The following is a 16,380-nucleotide window of genomic DNA, read 5'->3' on the forward strand; positions in this document are numbered from 1 at the left end:
GGCGTGTCGGATAGTGAAGGGGCGTGTCGCAGAGCGAGGGGGCGTGTCGGATAGGGAAGGGGCGTGTCGGAGAGCGAGGGGGCGTGTCAAAGAGGAAAAGGGCGGGTCGAAGGGAGGAAGGGGCGGGGATGAGGGGGCCGGGCTCTGTGGGAAGCCCTGGAGGCGGAGGGTCATTTTGGGTGGAGCCAGAATCAAGGTGGGCGGGGAGATATTTGGAGAAAATGAAGCTAAAATACCTCTGAGAAGCAAGAACGAGGGCTCTCTGTCTCGTTTACTTCGGACATAATGTCAGGAGGGACCAAGTCCGGGAGAAGAACATCGTGCTGAGAAAGTAGGTCAGCAGAAATAGAGGAAGACCCTCGACAAGACTGGCTTAGTGATTGGAATAGTGGGCTCGGCGTTAGCACCTGAGAAGATGACGCAGGACGGACGTGCACACAAGGAGTAGCTTTGAGTCGGAGCCAACTTGTGGACGATCGTGTAGGTTTCCTCTCTGGTTACCAACTACCTTTCGTTTTCAGTCAGGCATAACCTTTGCATGCCTGTCCTTTTTCCCTCTTAGCAACCCTAGAAAGTAGGCCCGCCCACAGGATTCTCAAGCTGGAGGCGTTGTAAAAGCTTTCATCAAACCCTCACCATTTTTGGTGAACAGCTGAGTGCTTTAACTGCTATATCACTCCCTCACTCAACTGGGTCGGGTTCGAACCGACTTTTCTGGAAGCTGATAATCGGGAGGAAATTGCCAGTCTTTCCCCGCGAAGCATGTGCTGTAGTCCAACTCCCTACCCACTAGACCACCAGAGCGCCTTATCAACTCGGTCTTACTGCATGAGAGCTGCCCCTCACTAGGTCTCTGAGGCTGTCAATTGCTCGAGAGGAGATTGTCCATCTTTCTCTCGCGGAGCCACTGGTGGGTTCCAACAGATGGACAAATTTGGCCTCTGGGTTAGCGCAGCTCCCTTCGGATTACACACCACCAGCGCTCCCCAGGCTCCTTCCCCGGAGTGTTAGAATAATGAATGCTTGAGAGGTTTTTTGGGGTGTGTATGGAGGTACGGATGAATTACCTTAAGTAAAGCACAGTGCTTGGCAGCTGTTAACATTATCAGTGGTTCTATCTAAAGCCTTTTGTTGTTTTGTCTTTTTAAATATTAAACCCCCCCCCCAGCCTTTTCCGTCACCTTCCATAATGTAGGGCTTTACCTGAATGAACTTCAGCACAGCGAACTGGTTAACATTCTTTCTCTTTTAATAAGTACCTACCAGTCCCCCAGCTGTGCTAATATGAGGTACAGCCGTGGTCAACAGAACTGTGATGGAGCTGAGTCAGAGGCAAAAGAACTCTGTCAGGGCCCACGTTTGAGTGTCCACACATTATGTCAGTTTCACATAGGTAATCTATGATAGAGATCTAGGCTCCCATGGAAGTGGGGGAGGGGGTGTTGGAGGAATGAGGAGGAAAAGAGCACTCCAGGTTAATGAGATAATAAGTCTGTGCAAAGACCCCAGGAGGCCACTGGTGGACCTGAAGAAACTGGACTGCCGCCCAGAAGCAGAAAAGAAGGCGATGCGTATAATGTGACCTGGTAGGAAGAGAACAAGGCATTTGCTTATAGTAAAGTGTTTGGCTTTCATCCTAAGAACAACTGGAGACCACATTTTAAAATAAGGTGTGCGTAGCTGGATAGAGAATTCTACTGCTAGATATAAAAGATGGGAAAGAGAAGCAGGCTGTTGGTAGTGTGAGTCCACAGAGGTGAGAAAAGCTATGGGGGGAAGGCTTGGAGAAATGTGTGCACAGTGAATTTAGGAAGACTAATCCTAAACACTTGAAGATGGGTTGGTACATGAAGGACAGGAAGGGATCAGGGGTGACTCCTGAGTTTCTGGCTGGCAGAGTTGCTGAGCTAGAGAACATGGACAAAAACCAGTGACAAATACTGGTGCGATTATAGGTAAGATACAAGGTGTGAGGTGCCTTTTGATATCCTTGTGAAAACGTTCCATTTGCCGCATCAGGACCTCAGAGGAAAGGTGAGACATCTGGGCATGAGTAAGAGTTCTTGGGGAGTGAGAACTGGGGCTTTCAAATCTCTTGGCCAGGGGAAGTGAGTTTGCATAAGCGGTGCAGCCTTACAAGTGGAGAGGAACAACTGGCAGAGTGGCTTGGAGAAAAGAGCAGTTACAAGAAGGGAGGAAAATGAAAGATTGTATAAAACAAAATGTACATGATGAAACACAATGTACATGAATAAATGTATGCAAACTAGTAAAAATGAGAAGGGGGAAGACAGGAACAGCAGTACTGAATGCAGCAAAGAAGGCAGAAAGACCCATCAACAAACAGAGCTAGAGAAGCTGTGGTATATTCGCACAATGGAATACTAAGCTGCATTGAAAAACAAGGAACTCATGCAATATTATTCAAAATGGTTGACTCTGGAGAACATTAATGCTGAGTGAAATATCCCAGGCACAGGACAAATATTGCATGATGCCACTGTTGTAGAATGGGACTAACCTCGGGGTTGGGGAGAGACTGAGTAAGATGGGTTCAATAATGTATACTGCACTGAAACAGAGGAGGGAGAAAACTGTTTAAAAGAGATATGTGACTAGGTATTTCTGTCATCACAGGAGACTAGAGCAAGGGCTACATGGTGGAGGGGACCTGGGGGAGGGTTTGTAAAACAATGAAAGAATCTTTTCTTTTCCATAATTTTTGACTCATGTACTTTTAACTTGTTAAATTTGTGTCTTCTAGGTTGCAACACCCCCATGATACATCTTCAAGGATATGAACATGTACGGCTAAGCACAATTAATAACAGTGCATCTAAATTCCAAAATCAATCTCGATAATAGTCTATGTGTTTCCTGCTGCCAAAGGGGCCCTTTAGAGTAGTGAGAGAAGATCTTCACCCTGAAACCCACAGCGTCCCTTTTCAGCAGGAAGTAGCTAAGAGAATATGCCATCCCCTTTTCCTTATGAATCAGGGTGAAGTCTCTCTCAGGGAGGACTGATAGGGAATGGCAAAGAACACACTGACAAAGGAGATTAATCAGAACTGGCTTTGACAAGCACTGTGGCAACTGGACAATTAAAACAGACATTCGGATGGCGGGGGAAGAAGAACAAACTGGGGAGGAGGGTAGAGAGAATGGTGCAGCAATGAAGGAATGAAAACCCAAAATCCTTGTAAATGTTCATTAAAACTAATAAAATTTAATAATAATTTTTTTAAAAAGGCAGAAAGAGATGAGGGCCTCAGCTAAAAATGCTTCAGGGAAGTGATGGGAGGCAGAAGGCACATTAGGAATGGAAGGAACAAATCTGTAGGTAAATAAATGGGAGAGAAGAGGAAGTTCTTGCTTACAATAACATGCTAGGAAAAAAATAAGACTAAATACATCAGTGGATGCAAAGGCTGGTGGGCAGAGGTTTGATGAAGAACAGCATCTTAGCACTGGATCAGAATCTCCCCAAAACAATACATTAATCAAATAGAGAAAGACTGTGAAGACACTAAATTTACTAACTGATCAAAGTTAGCCTCACTACGGGGGGACTGCCTGACATCATGTGATGTCCTCAGAAGGGGCACAGCATCACTTTGTGGCATTCTTGCCCAGCATTCATCATCTGATCCGTAGCAAGATCATGCAACCTAAATGGGGAGGTTTGTCCTGCAGAATGAAAGACTTGATCTTGGTAAGACAGAATTTGAGAGAAACTGAAGACCTTTAATTATGTGATTTTGTTATTATTATGTGAAACCAGACTGAAGCTACTGTTGGGATATGATAACCAAATGCAACAGGAGGCACTGGACAGGATTCTGAACCAGAAAAGAAAAAGACGTCCTTCGATGACTGGTGTCATTTGAAGGACATAGGATGACAGTATTGTACTAAAGCTGATACACTCATTGGGAGAGGTTTAAGAGTTGGCAGTTTAAGAGTGTCTTGATTTTGGGTGATGAGATTTCTTATCAGAAAAGAAAAATGGAGTAAAATGTTAATAATGGCAGGATTGGGTAAAGGGGAGGTAAGAGTTCTATGTCTTTGAAATTTACCTTTAGGTTTGAAACTATTACAACATAAAAAGAAAAATGAGAGAGAGAAATAAAAATCTAAAAGCAGTATTTTATTTACAGTATAAAGGATACAAAGGTGTATACATATATATATAATAACCTTAAGTTACAAATTTTCATTGTAATACACAATGCTGTATGTTGATATGCAACTCAAAGGGGAAGTGTTGTCTATGTATCTGTATTTATAGAGTACACATAAAGCTTTTTTAAAAAATGTTTTCATTAATAACATAAACACAGCCCTGTTTTATATCATGGATTTTTGATCTGCTAGCCTGGTGACACCAGATTTTAAACTAAAATCTTAAAATGAGATTTAAAAGTTTTGTTTAAATATAAGTTTCTAAACAGAAGGGAAAAACAGAGAATATCATATACTTTTAATTCTTTGCAGAAGTTACTATACTAGCTTACTGAGCCTTAATTCTCAACAAAACTGAAAGTCATATGGGACAGAACATATATACATGGGTGGGATCAGAGTTTGCACAGATTAGCCAAAATAGGCCTACATAGGTAGTGGTTTATCATGTTATTTCTCAAAGACCTGGGATCTGGTACCAAAAGGGAAGTATATCTTTGGGCATCAAGGTCTGATAATGCTGAATTAATTTGACAAATTGTAAACATAACACTGGAGTTCTGTATTTGAGGAAAGAAAACCCTAAGACTGGTTCTTATAACAAGGGCAGGTTTGCTACAAGGTCAGGAGAAAATAAAGATTGGGGATTATACCAAACCTGAAACTTGGTGGAAATCATTTACATTCCCCCGAATTTTGCAGGTTCACAAACCGGAGTTTAAAAAACCAAAACCACCCAAAATAAAAGATGTCTTCCTACTTGGAAGGAACAGACAGGATCCATATGTGCGGGTTCTGATAGTATACAATCATTAGCACCTGATTGTCAAAAGAAAGAAGCAAGACACCAAAGGTGTGAGTGAATGTATCTGCATAATTCCAGGGCACTTAATAACAAAGGAGGGAGCGCCAAGGGTCTGTCAGATGCCACTCCAGTCACACAGCTCAGGTACTTTCAGAGCATGACCAAGGAATGTGTTGCCTAAAATGGTCACCAGAGGGATAAAATAAGCTGGATAAAAGTGGCTGATACTGTCTGAAAAATTGGGAGGAAAAGGTATCAATCCTTTATTTTTGTTGTTTCGCAACACTGAGAATCAACTCATAGCTGACCCTCCAGGAGGTTTTCAGAGGCGGTAAATCAAATTGGAGGAGACTGCCTTATCTCTCTCCTGTGGAGCAGATAGTGGATTTGAACTGCTAGCCTTTGGGTTAGCAGCATCACTAATTACCCACTAAGCCACCAGAGCTCCTCTTTTATCTAAATTTGGATGCCAGAGTGTTCTAGAATAAGTGGGACTGTGCTATGTTTTAGAGATTTTGACTTTATCATTGGAAAAACATTTTATGTACTATGTATAAGAACTATGAGCTAATGTGATGTTTTAAAGGCATTAGTGTGGAAATGAATAGCTGAAGCTTAGCTGTTTATAATTAAATGGAAAAAATTTTTTTAAACTGGACAGTTTTCATCATTGAAATAAATGAAACATTTCTTCTTTAAGATTTTCGAACTGATCCAGGTTAGGCAAGAGAGCTTAATTTTTGTAGGGATTTCCCTTACTAAGATAGTAAACACTGAAATCATTAGGTGTGGTGTCACCCAGTGAGGTGACTCATGGTCAACACCCACCATAGACCTCCTCCCATACCAGACCATATCTGTATCCTTAACCAGTTTTAATCACAGAATAATACAACTTGTCATATAGTTGTAAATTCCTTAAATGTAATAATTCTTAAATTAAATGGGTACTAACAAAACTGATTTGTAAAATCTTTCTACAGTGAATTACATTATTAGTTAAACCATTAGAAACTGAGCCTTTTTACATTTTCCTCCTTTTCCTATCATTACTCCTTGACTTTCAAAATAGTTCTTGATCTAGGTTCACAAGTACTAATTACCACACTATGGTAGCTAAAACACCAGGTAATTTGACACGAAAGCACCTGCAGCAATGAAAACAATAGCAAACAGCAGCCTGTGCTTATATAGTGTGCAGACGAAACCATTGTGATTGCGTGTTAATTCGGTAACAATGACAGCTCTGACCAGAGTACATGAACAGTTTGAAAAGTAAATGAGCATGCAGCGTTAGCCTGCTGTGTATACCAATACATGTAAACTGGGTTTATGAAAAATGCTTTTGTTGTACCAAACTACAGGGGTATTTTTATTAAACAAAAATACATTTCTTCTCAAGGACTTCTCTCAAAAATGTAGACTTTTTAGAGTGACCCTCTCTGACAGTGTCATCTGTTGTGGACCTTGTCTTTGTACCTTCCTAGTGATGCCACTGTTCCCAAACTAAAGTCTAATTATGCATAATAAAATCATGCTTAATGACAACAAAGACACTAAAATGCACTTGGCATAGATCAAAGCCTAAGCATCCTTTTGAACATTTTCCAGTTTTCCAGTTTCAGATAAACAGAATTGTAGGCATGCTGCAGTACAAATGCGAAGTGGTTAAATATGTAATCCTTGCTTAAGAAATGGAGGGCATGCAGTAACTGAAAAATGGTTATGTGCTACTTGAGGGTTGGGACTTTCTTTTAGACCCTTCATTGTGTCTGGTGCAGAACTGTACATTAATTCTTATCAAATGAAAGAATACATAAAGCAACACCATAAATTAGATTTACAGTTTTCAAAAATTCTTCAAGTCTCCAAAGAACATTCTGTCTACTCAAAAAGAGACTTTGGAAAAGGTGACAGATCAATATAGCTCCAGTACATGATTCAGAGAAAGAGGGATTAAAAAACTTCAGCATTTGTGTCAATGACATGGAGGGACAAAACCTGCAAAACTAGGAAAGGTACTTAGAGGATTTGGAAATCTACCAGGATACTTAATCTTGCAATATAATGAAGTATTATTCTTCTAACAAAGCTTTCTAGTTTTAGTCAGTCTGTTCTGGGGCCATTCAAGGGTAACGGTCCATATGGTAGATTTTGTTGAATATAATAAAATGTTTATTGGAGAGCAAGCAGTCATCTACAAAAGGTTTCAAATATAGATTCACTTGTAAAACTAGAATATGCTTCAGTTCAGTAATGAAGTGAGAAAGAAGAGGTGGCAAGAGATTAAGCTAAGGTTCATCAATTTTGATACACTATTTTAATACATAACCACCATTCTCCAGTTACCTGCATAGTGTCAAAAAGAGAAGAAACAGATTTAAGTGCCTATTTAGTGTACCTTACCTTGTGCTCCCATCTTTTAATAGTACTGACTGATATCGATAGTTTGTTTTTTATCTCAAAGAAAGGATTTTAAATCAGCCATTTAAGTGGTCTATTACTAATATAAAATAAATTTCATTTCATATTATTACAGTATAGGAATGCCTATATTATTACTCAAATACATATTCTGTTACCAGCATAACTATTTTAGAACTATCATCAAACACTGTCTATATAACATAATGAAAGATAATTTTTTAAAAAGTAAGCTACTGCTGTCATGTTTTAAAAATAGTATGGGAAAAGTAAAAAATAATTCCTTATTATCAGATAATTATAGGAACAAAGAGAAAGTGATAGCCAATGGCTGATTCCTCTACCTTTGTCTTTAAAGCGTGGAAGGATGGAAGGGAAAGAGAAGCCACAATAAGAAGTTTAGCAGAAAGAAATTTCCAAAACCAAGACAGAATATAATACCACCTGACACATAATATACTTGTTAAACATATATAATGAGTATGACTATAGTAAAATTCAACTTTAAGCAAAACCCTCAAGTCTCCTTTCGTTACATAGATACTCAGATCTTACCAGAGCTATTTGCTTTGGGACTAAACCGATCAGGCATTTTACTTCTTCATTAAGGATTGAAAAGAGAAGACCTTTGGCTTTTTACCCAGCCATTTCAATTGTGGCCTCAATCACTGATGACTGCGACATGGAAATGTATGCTGGATATTTGGATTGTTTAAATAGTATGTACAATCAACAACTTATAATCCGTGAAAAGAACAAGAACATAGCATAAGTGTCCGAGAAAAGAAACAAAAAAGCCGAAAAAGTGCTTAAGTCTATCATTTTCCCTGAAAGCTTTAAACATGTTTAACTCTTTAAGCAGGTAGAGCTTTTAAGAGAATTTGCATAGCAGCTTAACAAGGTCATTTGCATTTAAAATATGGACTGAGATTCCTCCATGTTTTTGACAACATACAAATATATAACTACATGCATATAATGAAATAAGATGATCTCAAGGCTATCGGAGAATTTTTAAAAAATCTATCATTACCTTTTCTCAAAAGTAACATGTTCTGTCAATCAAAACCATTTACTGTGAAACTCATTTTTCTGGGAGAAACACGATCTTGTCCAGGTTCTACACAGTTTTGGGTTTTTTTAAGAATAAAATTTGGATTATCAGCTAAGTGCATTTAATCAGCATAAGAAGCTATGAAACCATTCTGCTTAGGAAAAGTTAAGAAAACAAATAATCAGAAAGAATGTTAGTCATTTGTTAAGAGTTCTTTTTTTCACTTATAAAAATATAATAAATAATTCACAACCTCTCCTACCATGCAATGACTTTCAGTAACAAATTATGTGAAAGTAAATATGCTAGAAACAGGCATTACCAGACACTACCTGGTCTAAGAAGTGCTGAACTATGGCTTTGAAATTGGTGAATAACCTTTTTAAAGTATTATTTTTTAACTGCTTGTACACATCCCAACATTTAACCTGAAACTCTTGTCTACTAGGTAGGTGAGTTTACAGTATAACTATCTAATAAATACTGTATAAACATACATTAAGATATTTCTTCATATAAAATATTAGATGCTAGCTTCCAGGTAAGGTTCATTTGTGATGACTTTTCAGGAAAGAACTTATGCTTTTCTGAAACACTGAGCCTTGCCTTTGTATGTTTCCCTTCCATTTTCTTCTTTGGGGAAAAAGGAAGAGAATTTTCATGCACCAAATTGGCTGCTTATAGGCATCTGTGTGGAATGAGGAGTGGCTGTCTAGGCCCATATCTCGGTGGGCACAGGGAGTGGTCCCTCTGAATGACAAGACACTACACTGCAATTTCTATACGACTTCCTTGGGGATCCTCATCATTCAAAATGAATGAAGAACAAATGAAAAGTTAGCTATTTCTAGAAAAGGGGGAATATTTAAAAATGCCCAATTTTCTGTTGTCATTTGAGAATGATTTTCCCTATTTTAACATTTAAATACAAAACTTATTTATCAAGGCTCGCTCACATTCATAAAAAAATACTTCATTTGGGGTTTGAAAAATCCTACAAACACCTATGAACACCACAAAGAACAACTTTGTGGCCACCAAAGCTACTAATGGATGTCAAACAATCAAGGGTCTTGCTCCTGGGGCAGCTGATAGACAAAGCAAACCCCCCCCCCATAAACTTTCACATCAAGATTTAAAAGATAGGAAACACCTTATGACCCTTGAGCAAAATGAGCAGAAGAGCAGACATGCCTTGTCTCTCCTGCCCTCAGTCAATTACAGCTTGCATCACGGACTTTTTTCATGTACTAGTGAGCAGGGTGGCGCCAAAGGCTGCCCCACAAATTCTCTCAGGGGCCTAGCTTTTCATAACCACGCAGAAAACCACAACCTAATGGCTTTGCTGCTGACTTCTGTGATTGCCTGGTTAAACTGCTCATGTTGATGATATTCTTCCTGTAAAGGGTGGCTGAGCTCCCTTATCTGGAAAGCACTGTGTGGGAATCTTGCTTCCAGAGGTCCACAGCTGGGCCTTCCCAACAGATTTTTCCTCCTTGATTTGCACACTTAACTCATGTGGAACCAAAATGAAGTTTGTGATTTTTCCTAAAGTAAATGGCTCTTGATAATAATCTGCTACTCTAGCTTTTCATTTTTACAATTTTAAGTCAATTAAGTTATACATTTTAGGGCCTTCTAAACTTATATGGAGCTGGGGGAAGATGGAACATCTCCTCCCAACTTGTTAAGCTCCCTGTCTACAGGAAGGACTGCTGACGTCCGGGAGTGAAGAGAGGGGTTAAAATGGCTAAGTGGGACTCTGATCATAAGTCTGCAGTTTCTCATGCGTCATTCTACACTTAAATAGCTCAAGTTTGCATGTAGAGTTGTGTGATTTTCCCCATCTGAAGTGCCACCTTCTCCCACTCTACACAGTGTTTATATCTTCTTAGGACACTCCTGATTTCTCCAGTAAACAAGAACTACTCCTAGACTTCCCTTGAGAAAGCACAAAAAACAAGTCAAAAAACTGTTTCTTTCAGATTCAAGGACTGTGCTAATTTTGGGTGTTTTAAGAGATATTATGCTTTTTAAATGTTTTTAAGATCCATTTCCTTAACAATTAAGAAGAACAAGCTGAGTGGTATTCTCTAATATTTCAAAATCAATAATGTTAACTGCTGCTCTGGCCTAATGGTAACACCTAATAATGCTTAATAAAACCCCGTTAGCTATGCGATGGTCTCATCACCTTGTGTGCTGGAGGAGGCGTTACTGTGTCAACACTGCGCCTTGAGCTAGCAGCTGCTTGTCTATGCCATTCTGGTACAAAGAGGGCGGGACAGGGACCGGATCTGGCATGGGTTCACTCAGCATAGTGTTTGTGCTGAAGAGTTGGCCCCTGCCACCAAGCTGGCTCTTCAGGATTTGGTTTCCTGAAAGGGATTTGCCAATTAGAAAAAAGAGTTCAAGAAACCCACCTCCTAGACTTAGTTCCTCAAACCTAGGATAGATGGTGGCCCTGGAAATGGCAGTGATCTCCAGTTACTCAGATAGTCACTAATAAAGCTCCACTAACCCTAACCAAAGGCACATTTGGTAAGCAATAAAAAAATGGCTTAGGCTGAAATGGGAATATTCTTTGAAAAGAAATCTTACAACATCCCCTGGCTCCTACCTGTAGAGATAAAATGAGAAAAGGCTAAAACAGGTCAAACTTGTCTTTGCAAAGCAGTGGTTTCCAGCCTGTCTTTTCGTGTGGCCACCTCTAGGAAAGGAGTGGAAAGCAAGGCAAGTACAATTTTGCAAGTTCTGGTCCTAAAGTTAGCACTTCTGAGTGGTAAAGCTTGTGATGGGTGGGAAGCGATGGCAGAGTGCAAAGCAGCTACGAGCTAGGACAGAAAGGAGAACACCTTGGTGTGCACACTCACGGACGCCACCAGGTGGAGGAGCAAGTGAGGACAGCAAACGCCAGCAAAACATGACCCATCTGCAACAACGGGGAAGCAACCAGCTGTTGCAGACTATTACCTGGTCTTAGACAAAAGATCAAGGCTAAGCCCAAAACATATCCAACAAGAAGAAAAAAAGAAAACAGATCTTGGATATTTGGTTATGTTTGGGAAGAACCATAAAGAGCCACCCTTCTTAACAGGGGAAATCAAGTTAATTATGTAATACTACATTATAAGACTAAAAGATAAATCAACAGCTTCGTTCTGGAGCTTATTAGAAGTCCTAGGGGAGCTCTGGTGGCCTAGTGGCAAGAAACTGAACTGCAATCCCAGAGGAACACGGTTCGAATCCACCAGACGCTCTGCTGGAGAAGGAGGCGCAATATCCTCCTGTACCAGTCAGATCTGATTTGACGGTACACGTACACAAAAAAAATTAAAAAAAAAAAAAAAAGAAGTCCTAGAATTCCTAGTCAAGGTAGTTTGTGGAAGGCAGGCTCTGTTTTAAACAGGGTCATGGGTCAGCAGTGATTGCAGGTCCTTGTCAAGGCACTGTGCTGGAGGAGAGAGCAAAGAGCTGTCAGTTTTGTGCTTTTTTTTTCCTTTTTTTTTTTTTGAGGTGGAAAACTTTTTATGACATTCAAAGTTCTTTTCTGATTCTTTGCTGCTCACACAAGCAGTCCCATGCGAGTGACTTTGGCTGACAAGAAGGTGTGCATCACAAATACAATCGGCTTCGGACAAGAGTGCAGGTCCATGGTCTGCGAAGAAAGGACATTAGTTAGCATGACTGCATACAGACGATTTCATAAGCAAACCTGCTTGGCTGTGACATTCTACTTTTTGAGAAGAGCTGCAATAAAGAATGTGTCAAAGTGATGAAAACTCAAGGGAACGTAAAGCCACACTAAAGTGTATACTCTTAAGTACGACAAGGTCCTAATTAAGCACTGGTGTGAGGTTTTACACCTGCAGTTAAGACACAACTAATAATATACTGGGTCCCATCATGCCTGCTGGAAGAACTAAAAAGTCAAGAATTTAAATAAAGGGGAGTTTGTTAATAGAAAAGCTTAATTGTAATTGTATTTTCCAGAAAGAATCACAGTGAACTCAGCTGAAGTGTGGTCATCAATGGGTATGATTTTTGATACCCCTAAGAAAGCTTTGGTGGCCTGGTGGTAAGAACTTGCGCTGCAGAACCGAAGTCAAGCAGTTCAAATCCACCAGCTGCTTTTCAGGAGAATGATAGGCAATCTCCCATGGGGTTTACAGCCTCTGAAAACGCACTGGATGGTCAACTATTGATTGCTTCTGACTTAGTGGTATACAACAACAACAACAGTAACAACAACTTTGTAAGGCGCTCTGGTGGTGTAGTCTGTAAAGAGTTGTGTGCAGAGAGGTGGCACCTCTGGCATTTTGAATCCACTAGCAGTTCAAATTCACCAGTGGCTTTCTGGGAGAGGACAATCTCCTCTTGTGTGATTTACAGCCTTGAAAATCTGATGGAGGATCAGCTGTGAGTGAGTCTGACTTGATGGTAACGAGTACGTTCTGAGTTACAGGTTTGTGGTATGAATAATAACTTTTATTAAAGGTCTGTACTTGACAATGGGTTTGGTTTCTGGTTTTGGTGGCTGTGTGGAAGGAGCCCTGGTGGTACAATGCTTTCTTTGCATGTTGGGTTGCTAACTAAAAGGTCAGGGGTTCGAATCCATCACTGAAAGAGAAAGATGAGGCAATCCCTCCATGAAGATTTACAGCCTTGGAAACCCAACAGAAGGTCACTATAAGGTGGAATTGACTAAATGGCAGTTAAGATTGTGTTTATGGAGTGGGGGCTCCTGTGGAGGAACTGTGAGGCTGCGGAACCAGAGCCATGACTGAGGCCGATGTAAATCCAAAAGCCTATCTCCTGGCAGATGCCCACCTTATCAAGAAGCTGTTGGACCTTGTCCAGCAGTCCTGCAACTACAAACAGCTTCGGAAAGGAGCCAATGAGGCCACCAAAACCCTGAACAGAAGCATCTCCGAATTTATCGTGATGGCTGCGGACGCTGAGCCACTGGAGATCATCCTGCACCTCCCTCTGCTGTGTGAAGATAAGATCGTGCCCTGTTTTTGTGCGCTCCAAGCAGGCCCTGGGGCGGGCCTGTGGTGTGTCCAGGCTCGTCATCGTCTACTCTGTCACCATCAAGGAGGGCTCACAGCTGAAGCAGCAGATCCAGTCCATTCAGCAGTCCATTGAGAGGCTGATGGTCTAAGCCATGGCTGCTCTCCCTGTGGATTCCTCCCTGGGGTTATGTATCATAGATCGTCTGAGTTAGCTCTTAGTGTTTTCAGCTACTTCCTAATTGCTATAAGACATTGTACCCTAGATGGTTTCTGGATTTTTATATTACTTTATTCTCAATCTTATTCTGTTTTTACCATCTTTTTATACTTCCTTTTGACAGTGAGCTAATACCCAGTGTAGGGGCCATCTTCAAAGGCAGGAATGGGCCATGGAAAACCTGGCACAAAGATGGGCTCCAGCTTCTTACTGCCACCTTCTTTTTAACCTAACTGCAAGGGTGTAACAGGGCGTGAGGCACTATCATGCACTTGTGCCTGGCACGTGGCACCATTCCATAAATGTTGCATGATCAAGGACTTTCACTTCCTTGAGTCATTTGGGAGGGTGCTTGTGCCTAGTGGAGGTCACTGGGCCCGTTTCCAGGCATCAGTTACTAGTACACCCTTGTTTTCTTTGACAATGTTCTCCCCCTGGCCTCTGCTCAGCGTCTGATGGGGAACAGGGTAACAGCATACCAAAGAGATGCTGCAGGGGTTTGGGCATTCTGGGCCAGCCAGCGATGGCCTTGGAGGAGTCAGGAGTGGAAAGAGGGTCAGCTGGTTCTGGAGTGGATTCCAGGAAGGGCCTGGAGACTGCCGCAGGTGGTCACATCAAGGAGACCTCTCTGGTGATTGGAGACTTGTTAGTGGACACTTGTTCAGTACTGGGAGTACTTACACTCATTGCCTGCCACGGCACGTGTCAGGTACATCCTCTCGCACCAGCAGTGTGATGCTGATGTGCCATTCACTAATGTGAGCACTCTAATAAAGGAATAGATTCATATTCTGGTTGGAAAAAAAAGATTGTGTTTATGTATATAAGATTTTGGATATGACAAGACTTGAACTTTAAGTCAGTCATTGCCTTGGAGTTACAACAAATGTATAGCTGAACCTCCAGCAGTATATAGCATGGGAGGAGACTGCCCACTTTTTTCCCTTGAAGCAGCTGGCAGATTTGAACTGCCTGTCTTTGGGTTAGGAGCACAATTCCTTACCATTCATTAGGCCACCAAAGCTCTAGTCTTTTTAAGGGATTTGTGAGTTTCCATTGATATTTTCTTTGAAAAGCAATGAGATAAGAAAAGATGGCTTTATAACTCTATTATCCTCACATTTTTGTAACAACCAAGTCACTCTAGTGCTCTTAACTCTTTTTTTTTTAACAAAACTTTTTAATTGTGATTTGCATGAAATTTTACAAATCATATTAGAGTTTTTAGGTGTGGCATCTAGCTTTATTATTTGAAGGAAACTTTACAAAGTATACTGGCTTTTTAACCACCTATATTTATTTTGTTTTAAAACATTAATCACAATTAATGTAATTAACTTAATGAATATCTATTATCTATTTGCCACCAAGTCAGAATCAACTCAGTTGACATTCCAGTAGGTTTTGAGGGGCTATAAAGTCCATGGGAGAAAGTGCAGCCACAGAGCTCCTTACAGGCTGGATATATTGTGAGGAGAGGCTCTTTGTTGGAAAAGGACATCTTGCTTGGGGAGGTAGAGGGTCAGTGAAAGTGAGGAAGACCCTCAATGAGATGAACTGACACAGTACTGAAGCTTTGGGATCAAACATATCAGAGATGGTAAGATGGCACAGGATAGGACAGTGTTCACATCTCTTGTTCACAGGGTCACTATGAGCAGCACTCCATGGCACTTAAGAAGAAAACCCATGTGACAAGACTGCCCATCTGTCTCCCTCAGTTGAGCTGGTAGATTTCAACTTCCTGCCTTTTGGTTAGCAGTGCAACTCCTTACTCACTAGACCACAAGAATTCCCATGCTTACTGGTAAGGGATTGCATTGCCAACCCAAAGGCACAGGGCTCAAATCTACCAGCTGCTCCATGGGAAAAAGATGGGCAACTTCCTCCCGTATGATTTAAAAACCCGCTGGAAGGTCAAGCTAGTTCCAGCTTGATGGCACACAACAACAAAAACATTATTTATTTGTTAATTTCCACTGCTCCCTCCCTCCCTAGTAGCTATCCAAGAATGAGAATGACTGTCTCTGTGTAAACCTTTATTTTTTAAATAAATGTGTTCTTATATCACAACTGCCCGTAGGAGACTGATGTAGGTCCCTCAGTCCAATTTCCTCTAGACTTAACCTGTGACATGCAGTGTTTCAGGAATTCTTTATCATTCATAGTGTTGCATAACACTTCGTTGTGTGAAGGTACCAGAGTTTCTTTATCTATTTATCTGCTGATGGACTCTTGAGTTGTTTCCATCTCTTTTTATTGTAACTAATTCAGCAATGGCAATGACATGGGTGTGCAAATATGTTTGTGTCACATCTCTTATTTCCTTAGGCTATCTACCTTGTAGTAGGATTACTGAATCAAATGACTATTTCTATTTTCAGCCTTTTAAGGAAGTGTTCAACTGCTGTCCATAGTGGTTGCAGCACTTTGCATTCTCACTGGTGGCACAAGAGAGTTCCAATCTCTCCACATCTTTGCCAGCATTTGTTGTTTAATGTCCTACTGAGGTTTGCTATAGTTGCTGAGTCAAATGCTATCTCATTGTTGTTATCATTTGCATCTCTCTAACAGATAATGGTGGAAGCAGGAGTGGTATCCACTTCCTAAACCACATGCCTCTGGAAACTCTATGAACTTAGATAAATGTTATAGTTATAGTTATAGTTATAGTTATAGTTAT

The 16,380-nt window shown here is 40.7% G+C and overlaps 1 protein-coding gene and 1 pseudogene across 1 annotated transcript in view; one reads left to right on the forward strand and one right to left on the reverse strand.

Annotated features, from left to right (window-relative positions):
* Positions 1-11,965: 11,965 nt before the first annotated feature.
* SNTB2 (syntrophin, beta 2 (dystrophin-associated protein A1, 59kDa, basic component 2)) overlaps positions 11,966-16,380 on the reverse strand; it is a 104,569-nt gene continuing 100,154 nt past the window's right edge. Inside the window, exon 7 of the mRNA XM_006878659.1 lies at positions 11,966-12,123. Coding sequence (XP_006878721.1) covers positions 12,031-12,123 — 93 coding nt within the window. The 3' untranslated portion in view covers positions 11,966-12,030. The remainder of the gene's footprint in view (positions 12,124-16,380) is intronic.
* Positions 13,245-13,629, forward strand: LOC102866239 (annotated as a pseudogene).

This window comes from Elephantulus edwardii, unplaced genomic scaffold (assembly GCF_000299155.1).
Source record: "Elephantulus edwardii isolate Elephantulus edwardi_28Jun2011 unplaced genomic scaffold, EleEdw1.0 scaffold00001, whole genome shotgun sequence".
Taxonomy (NCBI): Eukaryota; Metazoa; Chordata; class Mammalia; order Macroscelidea; family Macroscelididae; genus Elephantulus; species Elephantulus edwardii.